The following is a 17,038-nucleotide window of genomic DNA, read 5'->3' as shown; positions in this document are numbered from 1 at the left end:
TCTCGGCTCGGCTCTCCTTTTGTCCCCTGCTGCTGCTGCTGCGTCTGCGCTCCTTGCTTTTTTCCTCTTTCCTCCTTTCTGGCCTCAGACGAGCTTCCCTCTCTCCTGCCCGGCTCCCCTCCAGCCTCACGCGGCCACCTCTCACCTGAGCTGCAAGCAGAAGGCGTCGGTGGAAGTGTCACTGACAGCATTCATGCTTCTGGCAGCACCCATTCGCCTAGATACCCAGCCTGAGGTGGTGGGCAACTCAGGAAGGAGAGCGTGGGAAACACGAAGCAAATTTTCACCCCAGCGAGCGACACCTGTAAGGTTTTAAGTCGAGGACTTAACAGTTCACGATGATCGTTGAAGCCACTCCCACATGATCCCATGGCTGGCAAGCCACTCCTACAGTCACATGGCCATTAAGCCACACCCACAAAATAAGCCACACCCACAGTGTGGCAGTAAAACTTTTGGCTGTCCATTACTGGGGTGCAACTATGTACACCCACATCACACCAACTCTCTGTGAGCTGTACTGGCTCCCAATCAGTCTCCGGATGCAATTCAAGGTGTTGATTATCAAAGCCTGCTATGCAGGGCCACTGATAGGCCAGTATTACTGCTACTGGCATCAGGGGCCCGGCCAAATTGAAAAATGGGGGGGGGCAGTTTAATACATAATTGGTGTGTCGCAAAATAAAGTAGTTTTAAAATGGTGGGGGGGCACATACTTAGGCTGTATGGGGTCCCAAAATTCCTGATGGCGGCCCTGCCGATATGGCTTAGGACCAGACTATCTCTGGGACTGCCTTCTACCGCATAGCTCCCAGCGACCAATAAGGGCCTCCAGGTTGAGTCGACTAAGCAGTGTCAGCTGGTGGGGCCACGGGGGAGGGCCTTCTCTGTGGTGGCTTCAGCTCTCTGGAACCAGCTACCCCGAGATCCGTACTGCCCCTACCCTACTAGCCTTCCGGAAAGCTGTATAGACCTGGCTTTTCCGGCAAGGCTGGGGCCGTTGATCAAACTAGGTATCATCTAGATCGCGCCCCAAGAGATACGCACGATTTTAATATGGGTTTTAAATAATCTTTTAAACTGTTCTTTTTTAGATGCTGTTTTTTGGGGGGGAGGCTGCCCAGAATTGAGTGGCATATAAATTAAATTGATTGAATGAATGAATGAATGAATGAATGAATGAATGAATGAATGATTGAATGAATGAATGAATGAATGATTGAATGAATGAATGAATGAATGAATGAATGAATGAGGGCTGAAGTAATCCTTGGGTTCTTTAAACAATCAACCGAGTCCTTTCTCTGGAAGCCCTTTATTCTTCTCAATCCAAAAACTCCTCCCTTCTTTGCCCCTCGTGGATGGGGGCCTGAATCATTTGAGGAAGGAGCTCTTGATTAACCCCGCACCCACCTCAGTTGGGTTGGCCTACAGTCTGAACACCGAGGTGGACGCACCAACTGTTCTTCGTCTACAGATCTGGAAAGTTACGGTGGCAGGAGGAGACGGAGAAGACCGGACGGTGCGCCCACCCCTTGCCCTGTGTGCTGTTCTCTCTGACTTTGAAGGATTCAGTGCCGCCGATTGCAGCATCCGTGGGATTGACGTGCTCACCTTGCCTTCTCAAAACCACCACCTAGATGTCCTCAAGAACTTCCACGTTCCATGGAAAACCACCACCAAGTGGCTTATTTCTAGGGAAATTTCGCTCAGCTCCATCTCCGAGGTAGCCAAGAAATCACCAGTAAAATCACAAGCGGCAACTTGTGTTGAAACTTGAAATACTGATCTGCAGGGACCGGGAGAACGTATGAGAAGAGAGCAGGGTTCCCGCCCTACTTTCAGTTGCAACCGGCCCACCGCCTCCTTTCCATTTCATACAGTGTGATCTTCCACCCATTGACACAATCTCTGGGCGTAGTAAGAAGGCGCAACTGTGGAGAATTGCTGAGCCCTGTAACGGATACGCTTCCACAAGTGTTCCACTTTTTTGCGGAAAGTGTAGACCGTGAAGAGGTCGATGATGCCTACGTAATAGCGGTAGTCCGACCCGTCGATCATGTGTAGAGGGTTTTTGGAGGCGGGCAGCATCCGGCGATGATGTGTGGTGAAGGAATCAATGGCGAAATCAGAGAGGCTAGAGGAATAGAGGGCGCCGCCTACACCGCCGCTTAAGTCATCGTAGCTGTTCTCCATCAGGTATGGCGTCACAACGTTATGCATGAAACCTTCACTTCGGAACAACTGATCTGGAGGCCGGTCCCGTCGCAAGTAGGGAAGCAAATAATCTGGATAGAGCCGGACGATCTGCTCACAACTGGAGCAGCTGCTGGTAGATGTACTGGTCATACTGGCAAAGTTGCGGCGAGGATACTCACAGCTGAGCGATCTGGTGGCAGGAAAAAAAGGAAGGTCAGGCTCACCTACGTCCGTTTTAGAGCTAAATATCCTGACAAACCCTAATGTCTGATAACCTTATTACAGTGGTACCTCTGCCTAAGAACGCCTCTACTTACGAACTTTTCTAGATAAGAACCGGGTGTTCAAGATTTTTTTTGCCTCTTCTCAAGAACCATTTTCCACTTACAAACACGATTGTTCAAAACTGTAATCGGAATAGGCAGGGAGAAGCCTCCGTGGGGCCTCTCTAGAAATCTCCTGGGAGGAAACAGGGCCAGAAAAGGCAGGGGGAAGCCTCCGTGGGGCCTCTTTAGGAATCTCCTGGAGGAAACAGGGCTGGAAAAAGCAGGGGGAAGCCTCCATGGAGCCTCTCTAGGAATCTCCTGGGGGGAAACAGGGCTGGAAAAGGCAGGGGGAAGCCTCCGTGGGGCCTCTCTAGGAATCTCATGGGAAGAAACAGGGCTGGAAAAGGTGGGGAGAAGCCTCCGGGGGGCTTCTCTAGGAATCTCCTGGGAGGAAACAGGGCTGGAAAAGGCAGGGGGAAGCCTCCGTGGGGCCTCTCTAGGAATCTCATGGGAAGAAACAGGGCCGGAAAAGGCAGGGAGAAGCCTCCAGGGGGCCTATCTAGAAATCTCCTCCTGGGAGGAAACAGGGTCTCCACCCTCCCTGTGGTTTCCCCAATCACACACATTATTTGCTTTTACATTGATTCCTATGGGAAAAATCTTCTTACAAACTTTTCTATTTAAGAACCTGCATTATTCTTCATATCTTCAATGCATTGGCTGCTACCAGGAAATGGAGGGTGGGGGAGGCATTCGGGATATGGGGGGGGGACATGCTGGAGGAACCCATGGGAATTTTGAATTGTAGAGCTTAATGTCAGGTTCTGCTTCACTCAGAATTTAGGAAAGTAAGACTCCAGAGTCCATATTTGAACTTCAAGGAGCACTTTTCCCAAATCAGAAGTGAACGCATGGAAATAAATTGCAAAGTAACCCTAACTCCCCCCTTTGGCAGTCCACCCAATCCAAAATGTCCATAAGCATCAGGTGAGTTCACCTTCGCTGGCGTGTCATGCTTCTGGAATGCACTGGCCACTAACATTGAGCTGGTGATAAGCAGGTCTGCTCTGTGCATCTATGCCAGGCTACAAACTCCCCCTTCCCCTCTCTCTCTTTTACAATTCAAAACTCCCATGGCTTCCCATGGGACGGCCAACCATCCATTCATCAGTCTGTCCATCAGTCCAGCCAGCCATTTGACTGTCCGTCCATCTAGCCATCCATCCATCCATCTGTCCGTCCATCCATCATCCATCCATCTATCCATCCATCCATCCATCCATCCATCCATCCATCCATCCATCCATTTGTCCGCCCATCCTTCCATACAGTCAGCCAGCCAGCCATCTGTCCTTCCATCCATCCGTCCATCCGTCTGTCTGTCCATCCATCCATCCATTGGTCCATCTGTCCGTCCATCCCTCCATCCATCCGTCCGTCCATCAGTTCATCTATCCAACCATCTGCCCATCCATCCATCCATCCATCCAACCAACCAACTAACCAACCAAACAAAGAACCAAACAACCAAACAACCAGCCAACCATAGAAGTTATGTTCATGCCATCTGATCTTGCAAACCTCAGATGATGTTTGAGGCTAATGGTTTTGGTTTATGATGTATAAGCCAAGATCCAGAGTGTTACACATGGGGCTCCTCCACCCACCCACCCATCCTGGCAAAACTCTCACAATCTCGTCCTGGCTAATATATTTCCCAGCGTGCGGTTCAGGACCCGTTCATCGTCACGGAGAGGCTGCAGGCCCACCAGCAAACTGTAATCCATCACATGCAAAGCTTTGAGGAACTGGGTGTCCAACTTCACTTGCTGCAGAAACCAGGGCTTATCTTCACCTGGGTGGAGGAGAGAAGGGGAGAGGCTTCATACCCCTGGAGTAAGAAGACCCAGAAAGCAAGGATATCTCCCAGGGCTTTCAGAATCAAATCAGCTCTTCCACCTCACGAGAACTCAGGTGTACCTAGGGATGGGCTGCCAACATTTTTATTGCCACACTGTAGGAGTGGTTTATTTTGTGGGTGTGGCTTGATGGTCATGTGACCGGGTAGGAGTGGCTTACCAGTCATGTGACCAGATGGGAGTGGGTTGACAATCATGTGACTGGGTGGGAGTGGCTTACCAACTAAGATAAGTTTTCAAATAGGTGCTTAGACTCTTTTTCAGTGGATTAAGTCACATTATTTCAACAGCCACAAAAAAGGACAAAGGACAGTCAGCATTATTTGTTGAGGAGCACAGTCACATTTTAAGGTTTCGTACTGAACCCACAAGGATCAATATGATAACAGATTAGGCAAGTAGCTCAATTTTCTTTAATTGCTATAAAAGTTCAGTCCTAGATAATGATTAAAATGATTCAAGCATTTATGGGTGAAAACAGACTAATTGTTTCCTATTTAAAAAATAATTAAGGAGCATACTTAGGGACTAGAGAAGGAAGGAGAATAAAAAAACTATTTTCAATAAATAGTGCATAAATTTACATGGGGGCAGCAGCCTATTGCTGCTTGTACCCCTCCAAACATTGGAACTCTCGGTCCTTTTTTTAAAACAGGGAAGGGTACAAGAAATTAAAAAGGCGCTTTCTCCTGGGGAGGAAAGCCAATCTCAAATCTAGACAGTATACTAAAAAGCAGAGACATCAGCAACAACAACAACTGTATGCAAAACATTTTCAGCCAGAAATTGTTGCGGTTAGCTCTGGCCCAGCTCCTGCCCCAAGGACTGTGGATGTGGGGGAGACATCCACATGCTGCAGACCTGTTTTGCCCCCGGTGGAATCTGCTGATGAAGGCTCCTCTGACCAAGAAGACATGAGTGACAGGGAGGAGGAGAGTGTGGCAGACAGCTCAGAAGGAGATCAATTATCTAGCTCCTCCTTGGATTCAAAACAAGAGTTAATGACACAGCCATGCATGCGTAGAGCGATGCATAGGCAGCAACAACTGAGAGATTATTATCAAAGAAAATGAGGCCACCTGTGGTTGGGTGGGGCTGTGGTAATTAGTGAGGCTGCTATAAATAGCAGCCTGTGGGTTTGGCCATTGTGGAGGATTATCTGATAGTCGTGTTTCGTGCCTGCTTTACTGACTTTGACCTTTTGTGTGCTGATTTCCCCCCGCTTTGAAACTAAACCAGAGCAAAGTGTGTTTCACTTCCTGAAAGAAGAAGGACTGTGAATTACCTCACAGCTGCAAGCTAAGTATCACAGAACTGATAAGGGACTTGTACAAATTACCAGTTTGTTTGGAGACGAGTGCTCTTTGCTATACCAAAAGAGGGCTTAGGTTAAGGGAATTTTCATTATAAAGAACATTGTTTTGAATTTTCAAACGTGTGTGTGTGTGTCTGAAATTTGTACCTGTGAATTTTTGGGAGGATTCTACCAGAGAGCCCGACAGAACAGAAATAAACCCATCAAGATTGCTCTGATCTTGCCAGGAATATCCTAAAATTGTTCTCTTTTTATTGGAAATGTTCTGAGTTCTGGCGAATTTGAGTGCCAAGGTTCCATGCTCCAAAGAGTTATTTGAAACTACAAAGGGTTTCCAATTCTGAATGTGCTACAGGCCACCGAGTAGTAGTAGTATTAGTAGTATTAGTAGTAGTAGTAGTAGTATTAACAATAACAATAACACATCAAATATGTCAAAGAATGTGAACAACCTGCATTGATTGAAGTAAATAACTTCAATCTGCTGAAAGCACAGCAGACAAAGAACCAGTTTAGGAAAACTGCAATGCAAACCAGAGCCGACAGCTGGCGCCATAAAGCTTTGCAAGGGAAGTTCCTCGACAAGATTGAAGGAAAAGTTGATAAGGAGAAGACCTGGTTATGGCTCACTAAGGGAACACTGAAGAAGGAGACAGAAGGTTTGATTCTTGCAGCCCAGGAGCAAGCAATGAGAACAAATGCAATTAAGGCCAGGATCGAAAAAATCAGCTGAGGCCCCAAAATGCAGATTTTGCAAGGAAGCTGATGGAACAATTGATCGGCTGCAAGAAAATCGCACAGACGGACTACAAACAGAGGGACAACTATGTGTCCCAGATGCTCCATTGGAACCTGTGCCACAATTACCACCTAGCAGTGGTCAAGAACTGGTGGGATCATAAACCTGAAGAAGTAGTTGAAAACAAGCATGCCAAAATACAGTGATACCTCGTCTTACAAATTTAATTGGTTCCGGGACGAGGTTCTTAAGGTGAAAAGTTTGTAAGACGAAACAATGTTTCCCATAGGAATCAATGGAAAAGCGATTAATGTGTGCAAGCCCAAAATTCACCCCTTTTGCCAGCCGAAGCGCCCGTTTTTGCGCTGCTGGGATTCCCCTGAGGCTCCCCTCCATGGGAAACCCCACCTCCAGACTTCTGTGTTTTTGCGATGCTGCAGGGGAATCCCAGCATTGCAAAAATGAGCGCTTCACTGGCAATGGATGTCCAGAGGTGGGGTTTCCCAGCGAAGGGAGCATCAGTGAAATTGCAGCATTGCAAAAAACACTGAAGTCCTCGAAACCCCACCTCTGGACCTCTGTGTTTTTGTGATGCTGCGATTTTACTGAGGCTCCCCTCGCTGGGAAACCCCACCTCCGGACTTCCGTTGCCACTGAAGCACCTGTTTTTGCGCTGCTGGGATCCCCTGCTGGGATTCCCCTGCAGCACCACAAAAAAACGGAAGTCCGAAGGTGGGGTTTCCCATGGAGGGGAGCCTCAGGGAAATCCCAGCAGTGCAAAAACGGGCACTTCGCTGGCAACAGAAGTCCGGAGGCGGGGCATCCCAGCGGCAGCGGTGGGTTTGTAAGGTGAAAATAATTTGTAAGAAGAGGCAAAAAAATCTTAAACCCCGGGTTTGTATCTCAAAAAGTTTGTATGATGAGGCGTTTGTAAGACGAGGTATCACTGTACTTTGAGACTTTCAAATACAAACTGACAAGGTTTTGGAATACAATAAACCGGACCTCACGACTGCGGAAAAGAAAAAAGTGTGGATCGTTGATGTCGCCATACCAGATGACAGTTGAATTGATGAGATGGGACCCAAAGGAACCCTGCCTGCCTCAACCAACATAGAGGTGGCACTTGGACATCCGTTTCAATAATTGGATACACTTGGCATCCATGAATCTGTCTAATCCTGCCTTGAAGCTATCCAGGCTGACAGCTGTCACGACCTCTTCTGGAAGGGAGTTCCATAAACCAACGACCCTCTGAGTGAAGAAATATTTCCCTTTTTATGTCCTCGCTTTCTTACCTGGGAGTTTTAGGGAGTGCCTCTCATCCTAGTATTGTGTGATAGAGAAAAGAATTTTTCTCTATCCACCTTTTCTATCCCATGCATACATTTCGATCAAGTCACCCCTTAAACGCCGTCTTTCAACGCTGAAGAGACGAGGGTGTGTGTGTGTAATTTTTTTTTTCTTCTGCGCATATGCCATCATCCTGTTTTTGGCTTTAAAAAAAACATTGTGGGTTTTTTGGGGTACTGCGCCTGTGCGTCCACGAGTCGCGGCCACGCGGCACAGGGAATAGCCACCCAGAATTGCGGTAAGTTAGAACCTATCCCAAAATTTCGGGTCGCATGTATCGTGGTATGCGGGAACTTACCAAGGGAGATCACGTTGTCGTCAAAGTCGCAGTCTTTAAAAACTACGATGACTTCACTGCTGTCAATACTGGGCTCTGTGCTGCGTCCAACTTGGCACCCTTTGATGTCATACCTGGAAAGAAAACATCAATCCATGTGGATTCAGTTGGTTTAGGGTCCCAGAATTCTTAGCGGCGGTTATGAATTCAGGGGAATTCTGGGATTGTTTTAATGAGAGTGGGCTTTTAGCTATATTTTTTAATTATTAGATTTGTACTGCATTGTTTATTGTTGTTGCGAGCTGCTCCGAGTCTTTGGAGAGGGGCGGCATACAAGTCTAATATATTATTATTATTATTATTATTATTATTATTATTATTATTATTATTATAATAATACACTGTTTTGGTCACTGATGTGTTGTGAGCCACCTTGAGCCCATGGAGAGGGGCGGTTTACAAGTCAAATCAAAATCAATCAATCAAGCAAGCAAGCAATCAATCAGAATGCAGCTGCGAGAGCAATCATGGGCTTCCCAAAGCATGCCCATGTTACACCAACACTCCGCAGTCTGCATTGGTTGCCGATCAATTTCCAGTCACTATTCAAAGTGTTGGTTTTGACCTATAAAGCTCTTCATGGCATCGGACCAGGATATCTCCGGGACCGCCTTCTGCCGCATGAATCCCAGCGACCAGTTAGGTCCCACAGAGTCGGCCTTCTCCGGCTCCTGTCAACTAAACAATGTCGTTTGGTGGGTCCCAGGGGAAGAGCCTTCTCTGTGGCGGCCCCGACCCTCTGGAACCAGCTCCCCCCTGAGATTAGAACTGCCCCCACCCTCCTTGCCTTTCGTAAACTCCTTAAAACCCACCTCTGCAGTCAGGCATGGGGAAACTGAAATAACTTCCCCAGGCCTATATTGTTTATGTATGGTGTGTTGTGTGCATGTTTTTAAATTATGGGTTTTTAGTTTAAATTATTAGATTTGTATTACATATTGTTTTGCTGCTATTGTTGTGAGCCGCCCTGAGTCTACAGAGAGGGGCGGCATACAAATTTAATAAATAAAATCAATCAATCAATAGTTTTATGGCGCTGAACTGAATGGGTAAGTCTTCTTGAGTGAAGAGTGGACAGGTTTCCAAGGACAGACCCATGGATCCCCATCTTCATCCATCTTCCATCTCTCAGAGCCAATGTGGACAACTCACCGTTCGGTAATCTTCTCGTGTGGATAGAAGACACTCTGCATGATGATGAAGTATCTCTACAGGGGAGAAAGGGTGAGCAGATGAGCAGGTTGATACTGAAAAGTCAAAAGCCAACGTTGGCTCTCAAGAGCCATCAAAAACAACGGGGAAGTGGGAGACCCCAAAGGAAGACCCAGCCTCATGATGAAAATCTCCCTCCCTCCTGCCCTCCTTCTCTCTCTTGGAAGAAATAAAAGTATGGAAATGAGAGGGTTGATATCTGTTTCTCTCTCTGCATATTTCTTCCTATCTGTCCCTCTCCTCCTCTCTCTCTTTCTTTCTCTCCTTTCCCTCCCTCTTTTTGTTCCTCTCTCTCTGTCTCTCTCTTCTTTTCTCCCTCTCCCCCTCACTTTCTCCCTCTGTTCTGCCCTTCCTCTCTCTCTGTCTCTTTATTTCTCTATTCCTCTTTCTGTCTCTCTCTCTCTCCCCTCTCTTCACATCCCCTCTTTCTCTCTCTTTCTCTCTTTCTCTGTCTCTTACTCTCTAAATGTCCCTCTCTTTCTATCTCTCTATCCCATCTCTTTCTCTCTCTTTCTCTCCGTCCCTCTTTCTGTCTCTCCCTCTGTCTTTCTGTCCTGTCTCTCTTTCTCTGTGTTTCCCTCTCTTTGTCTCTTTCTGTCTCTCTCTGTCTTCCCTCTCTTTCTGTCCTGTCTTTCTGACTCTCTCTTTTTCTCTGTCCCTCTTTCTTTCTGTCTCTCTCTCTCTCTATCTTCCCTCTCTTTCTGTCCTCTCTCCCTCTGTTTCCCTCTTTGTCTCTTTCTCTCTCTTTCTGACTCTCTCTGTCTTCCTCTTTTTGTCCCCTCTTTCTGTCCCTCTCTCATTCTCTCTCTCTTCCTTCTTTTTCTGTCCCCTCTCTTTCTCTCTGTCTCTCTCTTTCTCTCTCTCTTTCTCTTTCTCTCTCTCAAATGGAAAAAACAAGGATATGGAAATGAGAGATGAGATTTTGGAAGTGGGCTGGTCACGGCTAATTCCTATTAAGAGGAATTTGACCGTACTAGCTGCAAATGTTGGCTGCCTACCTTCTTCTCTTGGGGAGCAATGATGCTGTAAACGCCTGTGGGACAGAGGAAGAGAGGAGACACTTGGAAGAGGAAGATGTAGTTCTGCCTCGGAAACCCCTTTTTGTTCCTTTTCTGATACCCATTGAATTGGCCAGCAGATGGCCCAGCCTTACCCAGGAATTTCACAAGGATGGAGTGTGGATATCTCTCCATGTGTTCGAGGTATTTGGACAGGTTAGTGAGTAGGAACTGGACCTCGCGTTTCCGTTGCGTCTTCAGGAAGAAACGCTTGTCGAACCTACCAAGGGGAGAAGAAACGGCTACAGCAAGATGGATGTGTGTGTGTGCGTGTAAGGCTGTTCACCCCATTTTTCCAGAAGGACGAAGGCTTTTCTTGATGTTCTTCCTAAAGAACAACACAAACCTTCTTTGAGAGGATGTTAGTCAATACCGTAGGTTGACCAGAGGGCAAAGGAGGAGGGAAAATTCGGGAATTAAATAAGTACGTATCCCTACACCTTTTCTTTTCATCTTATTTTAGTATTTATAGACAATAATACATTGGGGAATTGGCGATAGATGATATATCGATAGATACTGTAGATGATAGATAGATAGATAGATAGATAGATAGATAGATAGATAGATAGATGGATGGATGGATGGATGGATGGATGGATGGATGGATGGATGGATGGATGGATAGATTGATAGATTGATAGACAGACAGATAAATACTGTAGATAATAGATAGCTAGACAGACAGACAGACAGACAGACACAGATACATAGATAGACAGACAAACAGACAGATAGAAAGGCAGGCAGAAAGAGACAGACAGACAGTGATAAGTTGAATGACATTAAGTAGATGGACTGATAGATAGGTGGATGGAAGACAGAGTAGATGAGCGGATGGATGATGATGGATGGATGGACAGACAAGCTGTGGGTGAATGGACGGACGGATGGACGGATGAGATAGATTGAAAGCTAGAAAATAGATAGATCATAGATAGATCATAGATAGACAGATAGACAGACAGATAGCAGACAGACAAGCCAGATGGATAGATGGACGGATAGATGGATGGATGGTAGCTTGTAGGTGGATGGATGAATAGAAATAGATTGATTGATTGATAGGTGATAAATAATTAATAAATAGGTAAATCATAGATAGACAGATGATAGATCAACAGGATGGATGGATGGGTGGGTGGGTGGATAGAGACAGACAGACAAACTGGTTGAATAGGTAAAGATGGATGGATAAATAGTTGATAGATATAACAAAATTAATGCAGTTTAGTATGGTTATTGGCCTTGCCTGGTACAAGACCTTCTAAAAGAATCTCTCTCTTTGGCTCTCCCCCTTCCGATGTCTTACGTGAGGAAGAAGTCAGCTTTGCTTTTAGAGTTACTGATGAACTGCAGGTAGGAATTCTCACACGTCAAGGACTTTTGGAAATCCAGGTCGCCCATGCCAAGATACTGCCGGAAACGAGCAAAAACAGGAGGTGCATAGGTCCGCATCTCATAATCCTGCAGAAGAAAGGATCTGGGCATCACCTCAAGAAGCAGACAGAGAAAGGTAGGAAAGGGTCAATGGAGAAGACTTGGTCTTCTGTTTGCTTCCCTGGGTTGAAGAACCGATTGATAAAAGTACAGGAAGCCAAGCGAATTACAGTAGGTGGGGGGACCCCAGAGCTAAGGATTTTCCCAGATAACTTTCCTCCCACCCTCAATGCTGGTCTCATTAATTGTCCAATCAATTTGAATGTTGTTAACTTAATCCTACGTAACTTCTGCTCCGGTAATCTCACGCTACTAACCAGAGCATACAAAACTTTCACCAGACCAATTCTTGAATACAGTTCATCTGTTTGTAAGCAACACCGCATTTTGGACATAAACACTTTACAAATGTCCAGAGATATTTTACGAGAAGAGCCCTCCACTCCTCCACTCGCAACAGAATACCCTACGCAACAAGACTTAAAATCCTAGGTTTAGAAAACTTAGAACTACGTCACCTTAAACACGACCTAAGCACAGCCCATAAAATCATCTGTTACAACGTCCTCCCTGTCAACGACTACTTCAGCTTCAACCGTAGCAACACATGAGCATACAACAGATGCAAACTTAAAGTAACCCGCTTTAAAGTCGACTGCAGGAAATACGACTTTATTAACCGAGAATTTGATGCATGGAACTCACTACCAGACTCTGTAGTATCATCCTCACCTAACCCCCAAAACGTTACCCTTAGACTATCCACGGTTGACCTCTCCGGATTGCTAAGAGGTCAGTAAGGGGCGTGCATAAGGTGCACCAGCGTGCCTTCTGTCCCCTGTCCTAATGTTTCTCTCTTACTAGTATCATGTTTACAAACATTGTTATATCTTTGTATACTATTAATTTGTACTTGACAAAATAAATCAATCAATAAATGTTTTTGGAAACAATCACTCTATCTGTTGGCATTCTTCTCCCATAGAAACAATAAGATAGATAGATAGATAGATAGATAGATAGATAGATAGATAGATAGATAGATAAGATAGATAGACAGATAGATAGATATTTAGATAGAGATAGATAGATAGATAGATAGATAGACAGACGACAAATAGATAGATGATTAATTGATAGATAGATAGATAGATAGATAGATAGATAGATAGATTTATTTATTAGATTTGTATGCTGCCCCTCTCCGTAGACAGATAGATAGAAAATAGATAGACAGACAGACAGATGACAGATAGACAAATAGACAGACAGATAGACAGATAGATAGACAAACAGACAGACAGACAGATGACAGATAGACAGACAGATAGATAGACAGACAGACAGACAAACACAGATGACAGACAGACAGACAGACAGATGGCAGTTCAACGTCACTTTCCCAAAAAAGCTCTCCACCTCCCTTCAGACCTCTCCTTAGAGTTCCTGGCAGACCGGCAGGGAGGTGGCCAAGTTCTGACAACAAGTCTAGATCCAGATGTTTGCTCAAAGGTAGCTTGCTCATCGCTTTTGCTTGTGGGGGGGGGTGCTTTGTTCAGCTTCTAGGATTCATGGGCCAAGAATATAAATCCAGCTGTTCTTACCTCGTGGAATTGCTTAAGCACTATGGTAAAATCAGATGACTTTAACCCCTCCTAGAGAAAAGAGAAGAAATGATGGGCGTTGGTAGAACTCTCAAAGATGTCCCCCCTGCCCTGGTTCTTCTTCTCTCTAGACCAGTCATATCCAAAGGCTGCAACTGTTCTTAAGTCTCTAGGACGGTGATGGCGAACCTTTTTTCCCTTGGGTGCCGAAAGAGCGTGGGTGTGGCGAGGGGGGCGTTTGCCCAGGTTTGCCTGGTGCACCAGTTGCGGCCCTATCTGGACCGGGACTCATTGCTCACAGTCACTCATGCCCTCATCACCTCGAGGTTCGACTACTGTAATGCTCTCTACCTGGGGCTACCTTTGAAAAGTGTTCGGAAACTTCAGATCGTGCAGAATGCAGCTGCGAGAGCAGTCATGGGCTTCCCTAGGTATGCCCATGTTTCACCATCACTCCGCAGTCTGCATTGGCTGCCGATCAATTTCCGGTCACAATTCAAAGTGTTGGTTATGACCTTTAAAGCCCTTCATGGCACTGGACCAGAATATCTCCGAGACCGCCTTCTGCCGCACGAATCCCAGCGACCGATTAGGTCCCACAGAGTGGGCCTTCTCCAGGTCCCGTCAACTAAACAATGTCGGTTGGCGGGCCCCAGGGGAAGAGCCTTCTCTGCGGCGGCACCGACTCTCTGGAACCAACTCCCCCCAGAGATTAGAACTGCCCCTACTCTCCCTGCCTTCCGTAAACTCCTTAAAACCCACCTCTGCCGTCAGGCATGGGGGAATTGAAACACCTCCCCCGGGCATGTTCAATTTATACATGGTATGTTTGTGTTTGTGTCTGTTAGTATATGGGGTTCTTTAAATCTTTTAAAATTTTTAAAGTTATTTGGATTATTTATGATTTGTTCTATCTTGTTGTAAGCCGCCCCGAGTCTTCAGAGAGGGGCGGCATACAAATCTAAATAATAAATAAATAAATAAATCACACACGCGTGAGTGCCTATGCCCATAATTCAATGCCTGGGGAGGGTGAAAACAGCTTCCCCCACCCCCTGGAGGCCCTCTGAAGGCCAGAAACAACCTGTTTACCAACTTCTGGTAGACCCAGTAGGCTCGTGTTTCACCCTCCCCAGGCTCCAAAACCCTCTCTGGAGCCAGGGAGGATAAAAACATCCTTCCCCATCCTCCCAGAGGCTCTCTGGAAGCCAAAAATCAACTGTCCAGCACACACATGCATGTTGGATCTGAGCTAGCACAAGGCTCGTGTGCCAGCAGATATGGTTCTGCGTGCCACCTGTGGCACCCGTGCCATAGGTTCGCCATCACTGCACTAGGACAAGATTTCTCATCTGGAGGGGGGAAAATAAGCCCTTAGTCTTTCTGGAACTTACCATTTTGGCCGGTTCATCAATGGTTTTCTGGATGGACGCCTTTAGCCCTTCTTTGAGCATACAGGTGAATTTGTAAAATTCATGCTCCTCGTTGATTTCAAAGAAGCCCAGCAGCTTCCATTGCTGGCGGACTCGTCCGAGCATCCTTTCGATGGCCGCCCAGGTCCCGTGAGGCCTTTGGTACAAGCTGTTGGACTGCAAGGCCGAAGGTCGGAAGGTCAGCGAAGCAGAGAGGCACAGAGAGAAAGAAAGAGGCACACGTTTGCCTTTTAGAGAAGGAACAGTGCAAGGGGAAGAAAGCTGGAGAAAAATTAAGATTCCTAGAGATACCTTTGATTTCATTGACGAACCCATGATGTTGGAGAGCCAAGGTGAAAGCAGCCAGAAGCCCCTTGATGGTTCTTGTCTCCTTAGAAACTATGGAACCCAGTAGGAAAGCTCAGCAGAGGTTTAACCGTCAGTCAATGATCCGGCCAGGATTCCATCCACAAAGACCAGGAGAGGTTTTACACACCTAACTCAACAGACTTGCATGGAAGCAAAAATAAAAAAAATACTGGATGGAAAATTCAAATATGGATTGAGAAGATACAGTACTGAAAAAGAGTGTTGAGTTTAAAACCTGAAATACACTGCTCAAAAATAAATAAATACACTGTCTGGGCTTAATCCTACTGATATACATGCATAAACATAGAAACATAGAAGTCTGACGGCAGAAAAAGACCTCATGGTCATCTAGCCCTTATACTATTTTCTGTATTTTATCTTAGGATGGATATATGTTTATCCCAGGCATGTTTAACTTCAGTTACTGTGGATTGATCTACCACGTCTGCTGGAAGTTTGTTCCAAGGATCTACTACTCTTTCAGTAAAATAATATTTTCTCATGTTGCTTTTGATCTTTCCCCCAACTAACTTCAGATTGTGTCCCCTTATTCTTGTGTTCACTTTCCTATTAAAAACACTTCCCTCCTGGATCTTATTTAACCCTTTAACATATGTAATTGTTCCAATCATGTCCCCCCTTTTCCTTCTGTCCTCCAGACTATACAGATTGAGTTCATGAAGTCTTTCCTGATACGTTTTATGCTTAAGACCTTCCACCATTCTTGTAGCCTGTCTTTGGACCCGTTCAATTTTGTCAATATCTTTTTGTAGGTGAGGTCTCCAGAACTGAACACAGTATTCCAAATGTGGTCTCACCAGCACTCTATATAGCGGGATCATAATCTCCCTCTTCCTGCTTGTTAAACCTCTAGCTATGCAGCCAAGCATCCTACTTGCTTTCCCTACAGCCTATAATAGTACTATGTAATAATACTAACAAATCAACTCCGATCTATCTTTATCTCCTACATTCACCACACACCATAAACAATAAGTCGCTAAACACCAACGCCTGCTATTCTGCAGGTACTACCCTTCCCCGTCCACTACCCGTCCCTTTCCCCACCCAAAACTTACCTCTTCACATATCTACTAATAACTATAATACTTTACTAATCCCACCTTCAAATCATTATATGTTACTAGATAAAAAAATTATAGAGTTTAAAACTTTGAATGTAATACGGCTATTTATAGTCCACTACTTTGAATCGACAAACATTAAGTAACATAAGTTATGGATTTTATCTGGACATATGTCTTTTCTCATTCCAACTGCAAATCTTGAATGTAATACGAATAGGGTTAGTCTAATGCTATGAACTGATGTACACTAAGTTATATATACAGTACTACAGATGCTAATTGGATATGTGTACTTTTCCTTTTCCCACCCTTCTTATTTTTATTTATTTATTTGTTTGTTTATTTATTGGATTTGTATGCCGCCCCTCTCCGGAGACTCGGGGCGGCTAACAGCAAAAATAAGACAGCACATAATAATAATCCAATACCAAAAACAATTAAAAACCCATTATAATAAAAACCAAACAGACATACAGACACACCATGCATAAAATTGTAAAGGCCTAGGGGGAAAGGGTATCTCAATTCCCCCATGCCTGGCGGCAAAGGTGGGTTTTAAGTAGCTTACGAAAGGCAAGGAGAGTGGGGGCAATTTTAATCTCTGGGGGGAGTTGGTTCCAGAGGGCCGGGGCCGCCACAGATAAGGCTCTTCCCCTGGGTCCCACCAAGCGGCATTGTTTAGTTGACGGGACCCGGAGAAGACCCACTCTGTGGGACCTAACTG

The 17,038-nt window shown here is 45.5% G+C and overlaps 3 protein-coding genes across 3 annotated transcripts in view; all 3 read right to left on the bottom strand.

Annotated features, from left to right (window-relative positions):
* The window catches only part of ST6GALNAC4 (ST6 N-acetylgalactosaminide alpha-2,6-sialyltransferase 4), a 683,294-nt gene that overhangs the window by 16,392 nt on the left and 649,864 nt on the right, over positions 1–17,038 (bottom strand). The gene's annotated exons all lie outside the window — the stretch shown is intronic.
* The window catches only part of ST6GALNAC6 (ST6 N-acetylgalactosaminide alpha-2,6-sialyltransferase 6), a 490,277-nt gene that overhangs the window by 38,483 nt on the left and 434,756 nt on the right, over positions 1–17,038 (bottom strand). The gene's annotated exons all lie outside the window — the stretch shown is intronic.
* On the bottom strand, positions 1,300–15,903 carry PIP5KL1 (phosphatidylinositol-4-phosphate 5-kinase like 1). Its single transcript, XM_070758741.1, has 10 exons — positions 15,167–15,903; positions 14,837–15,031; positions 13,443–13,493; positions 11,711–11,865; positions 10,494–10,618; positions 10,339–10,373; positions 9,281–9,336; positions 8,090–8,202; positions 4,158–4,320; positions 1,300–2,389 (listed from the first exon to the last, which is right to left on the bottom strand). The coding sequence occupies exons 1-10, from the start codon at positions 15,188–15,190 to the stop codon at positions 1,876–1,878; spliced, it is 1,431 nt and encodes a 476-aa protein (XP_070614842.1). The 5' UTR covers positions 15,191–15,903; the 3' UTR covers positions 1,300–1,875.

The sequence above is a fragment of the Erythrolamprus reginae genome, chromosome 8 (assembly GCF_031021105.1).
Source record: "Erythrolamprus reginae isolate rEryReg1 chromosome 8, rEryReg1.hap1, whole genome shotgun sequence".
In the NCBI taxonomy this organism is placed as follows: Eukaryota; Metazoa; Chordata; class Lepidosauria; order Squamata; family Dipsadidae; genus Erythrolamprus; species Erythrolamprus reginae.
This window is presented reverse-complemented; position numbering and strand designations above follow the sequence as displayed.

Excerpts from the sequence above, each read along its gene's own strand:
- PIP5KL1 (XM_070758741.1), bottom strand. The coding sequence starts at position 15,190 with ATGGGTTCGTCAATGAAATCAAAG. Across the intron at positions 15,032-15,166 it reads GTTCGTCAATGAAATCAAAG|TCCAACAGCTTGTACCAAAG; the intron begins GTATCTCTAGGA and ends TCGGCCTTGCAG. Across the intron at positions 8,203-9,280 it reads CACGAGAAGATTACCGAACG|GTATGACATCAAAGGGTGCC; the intron begins GTGAGTTGTCCA and ends TTTTCTTTCCAG.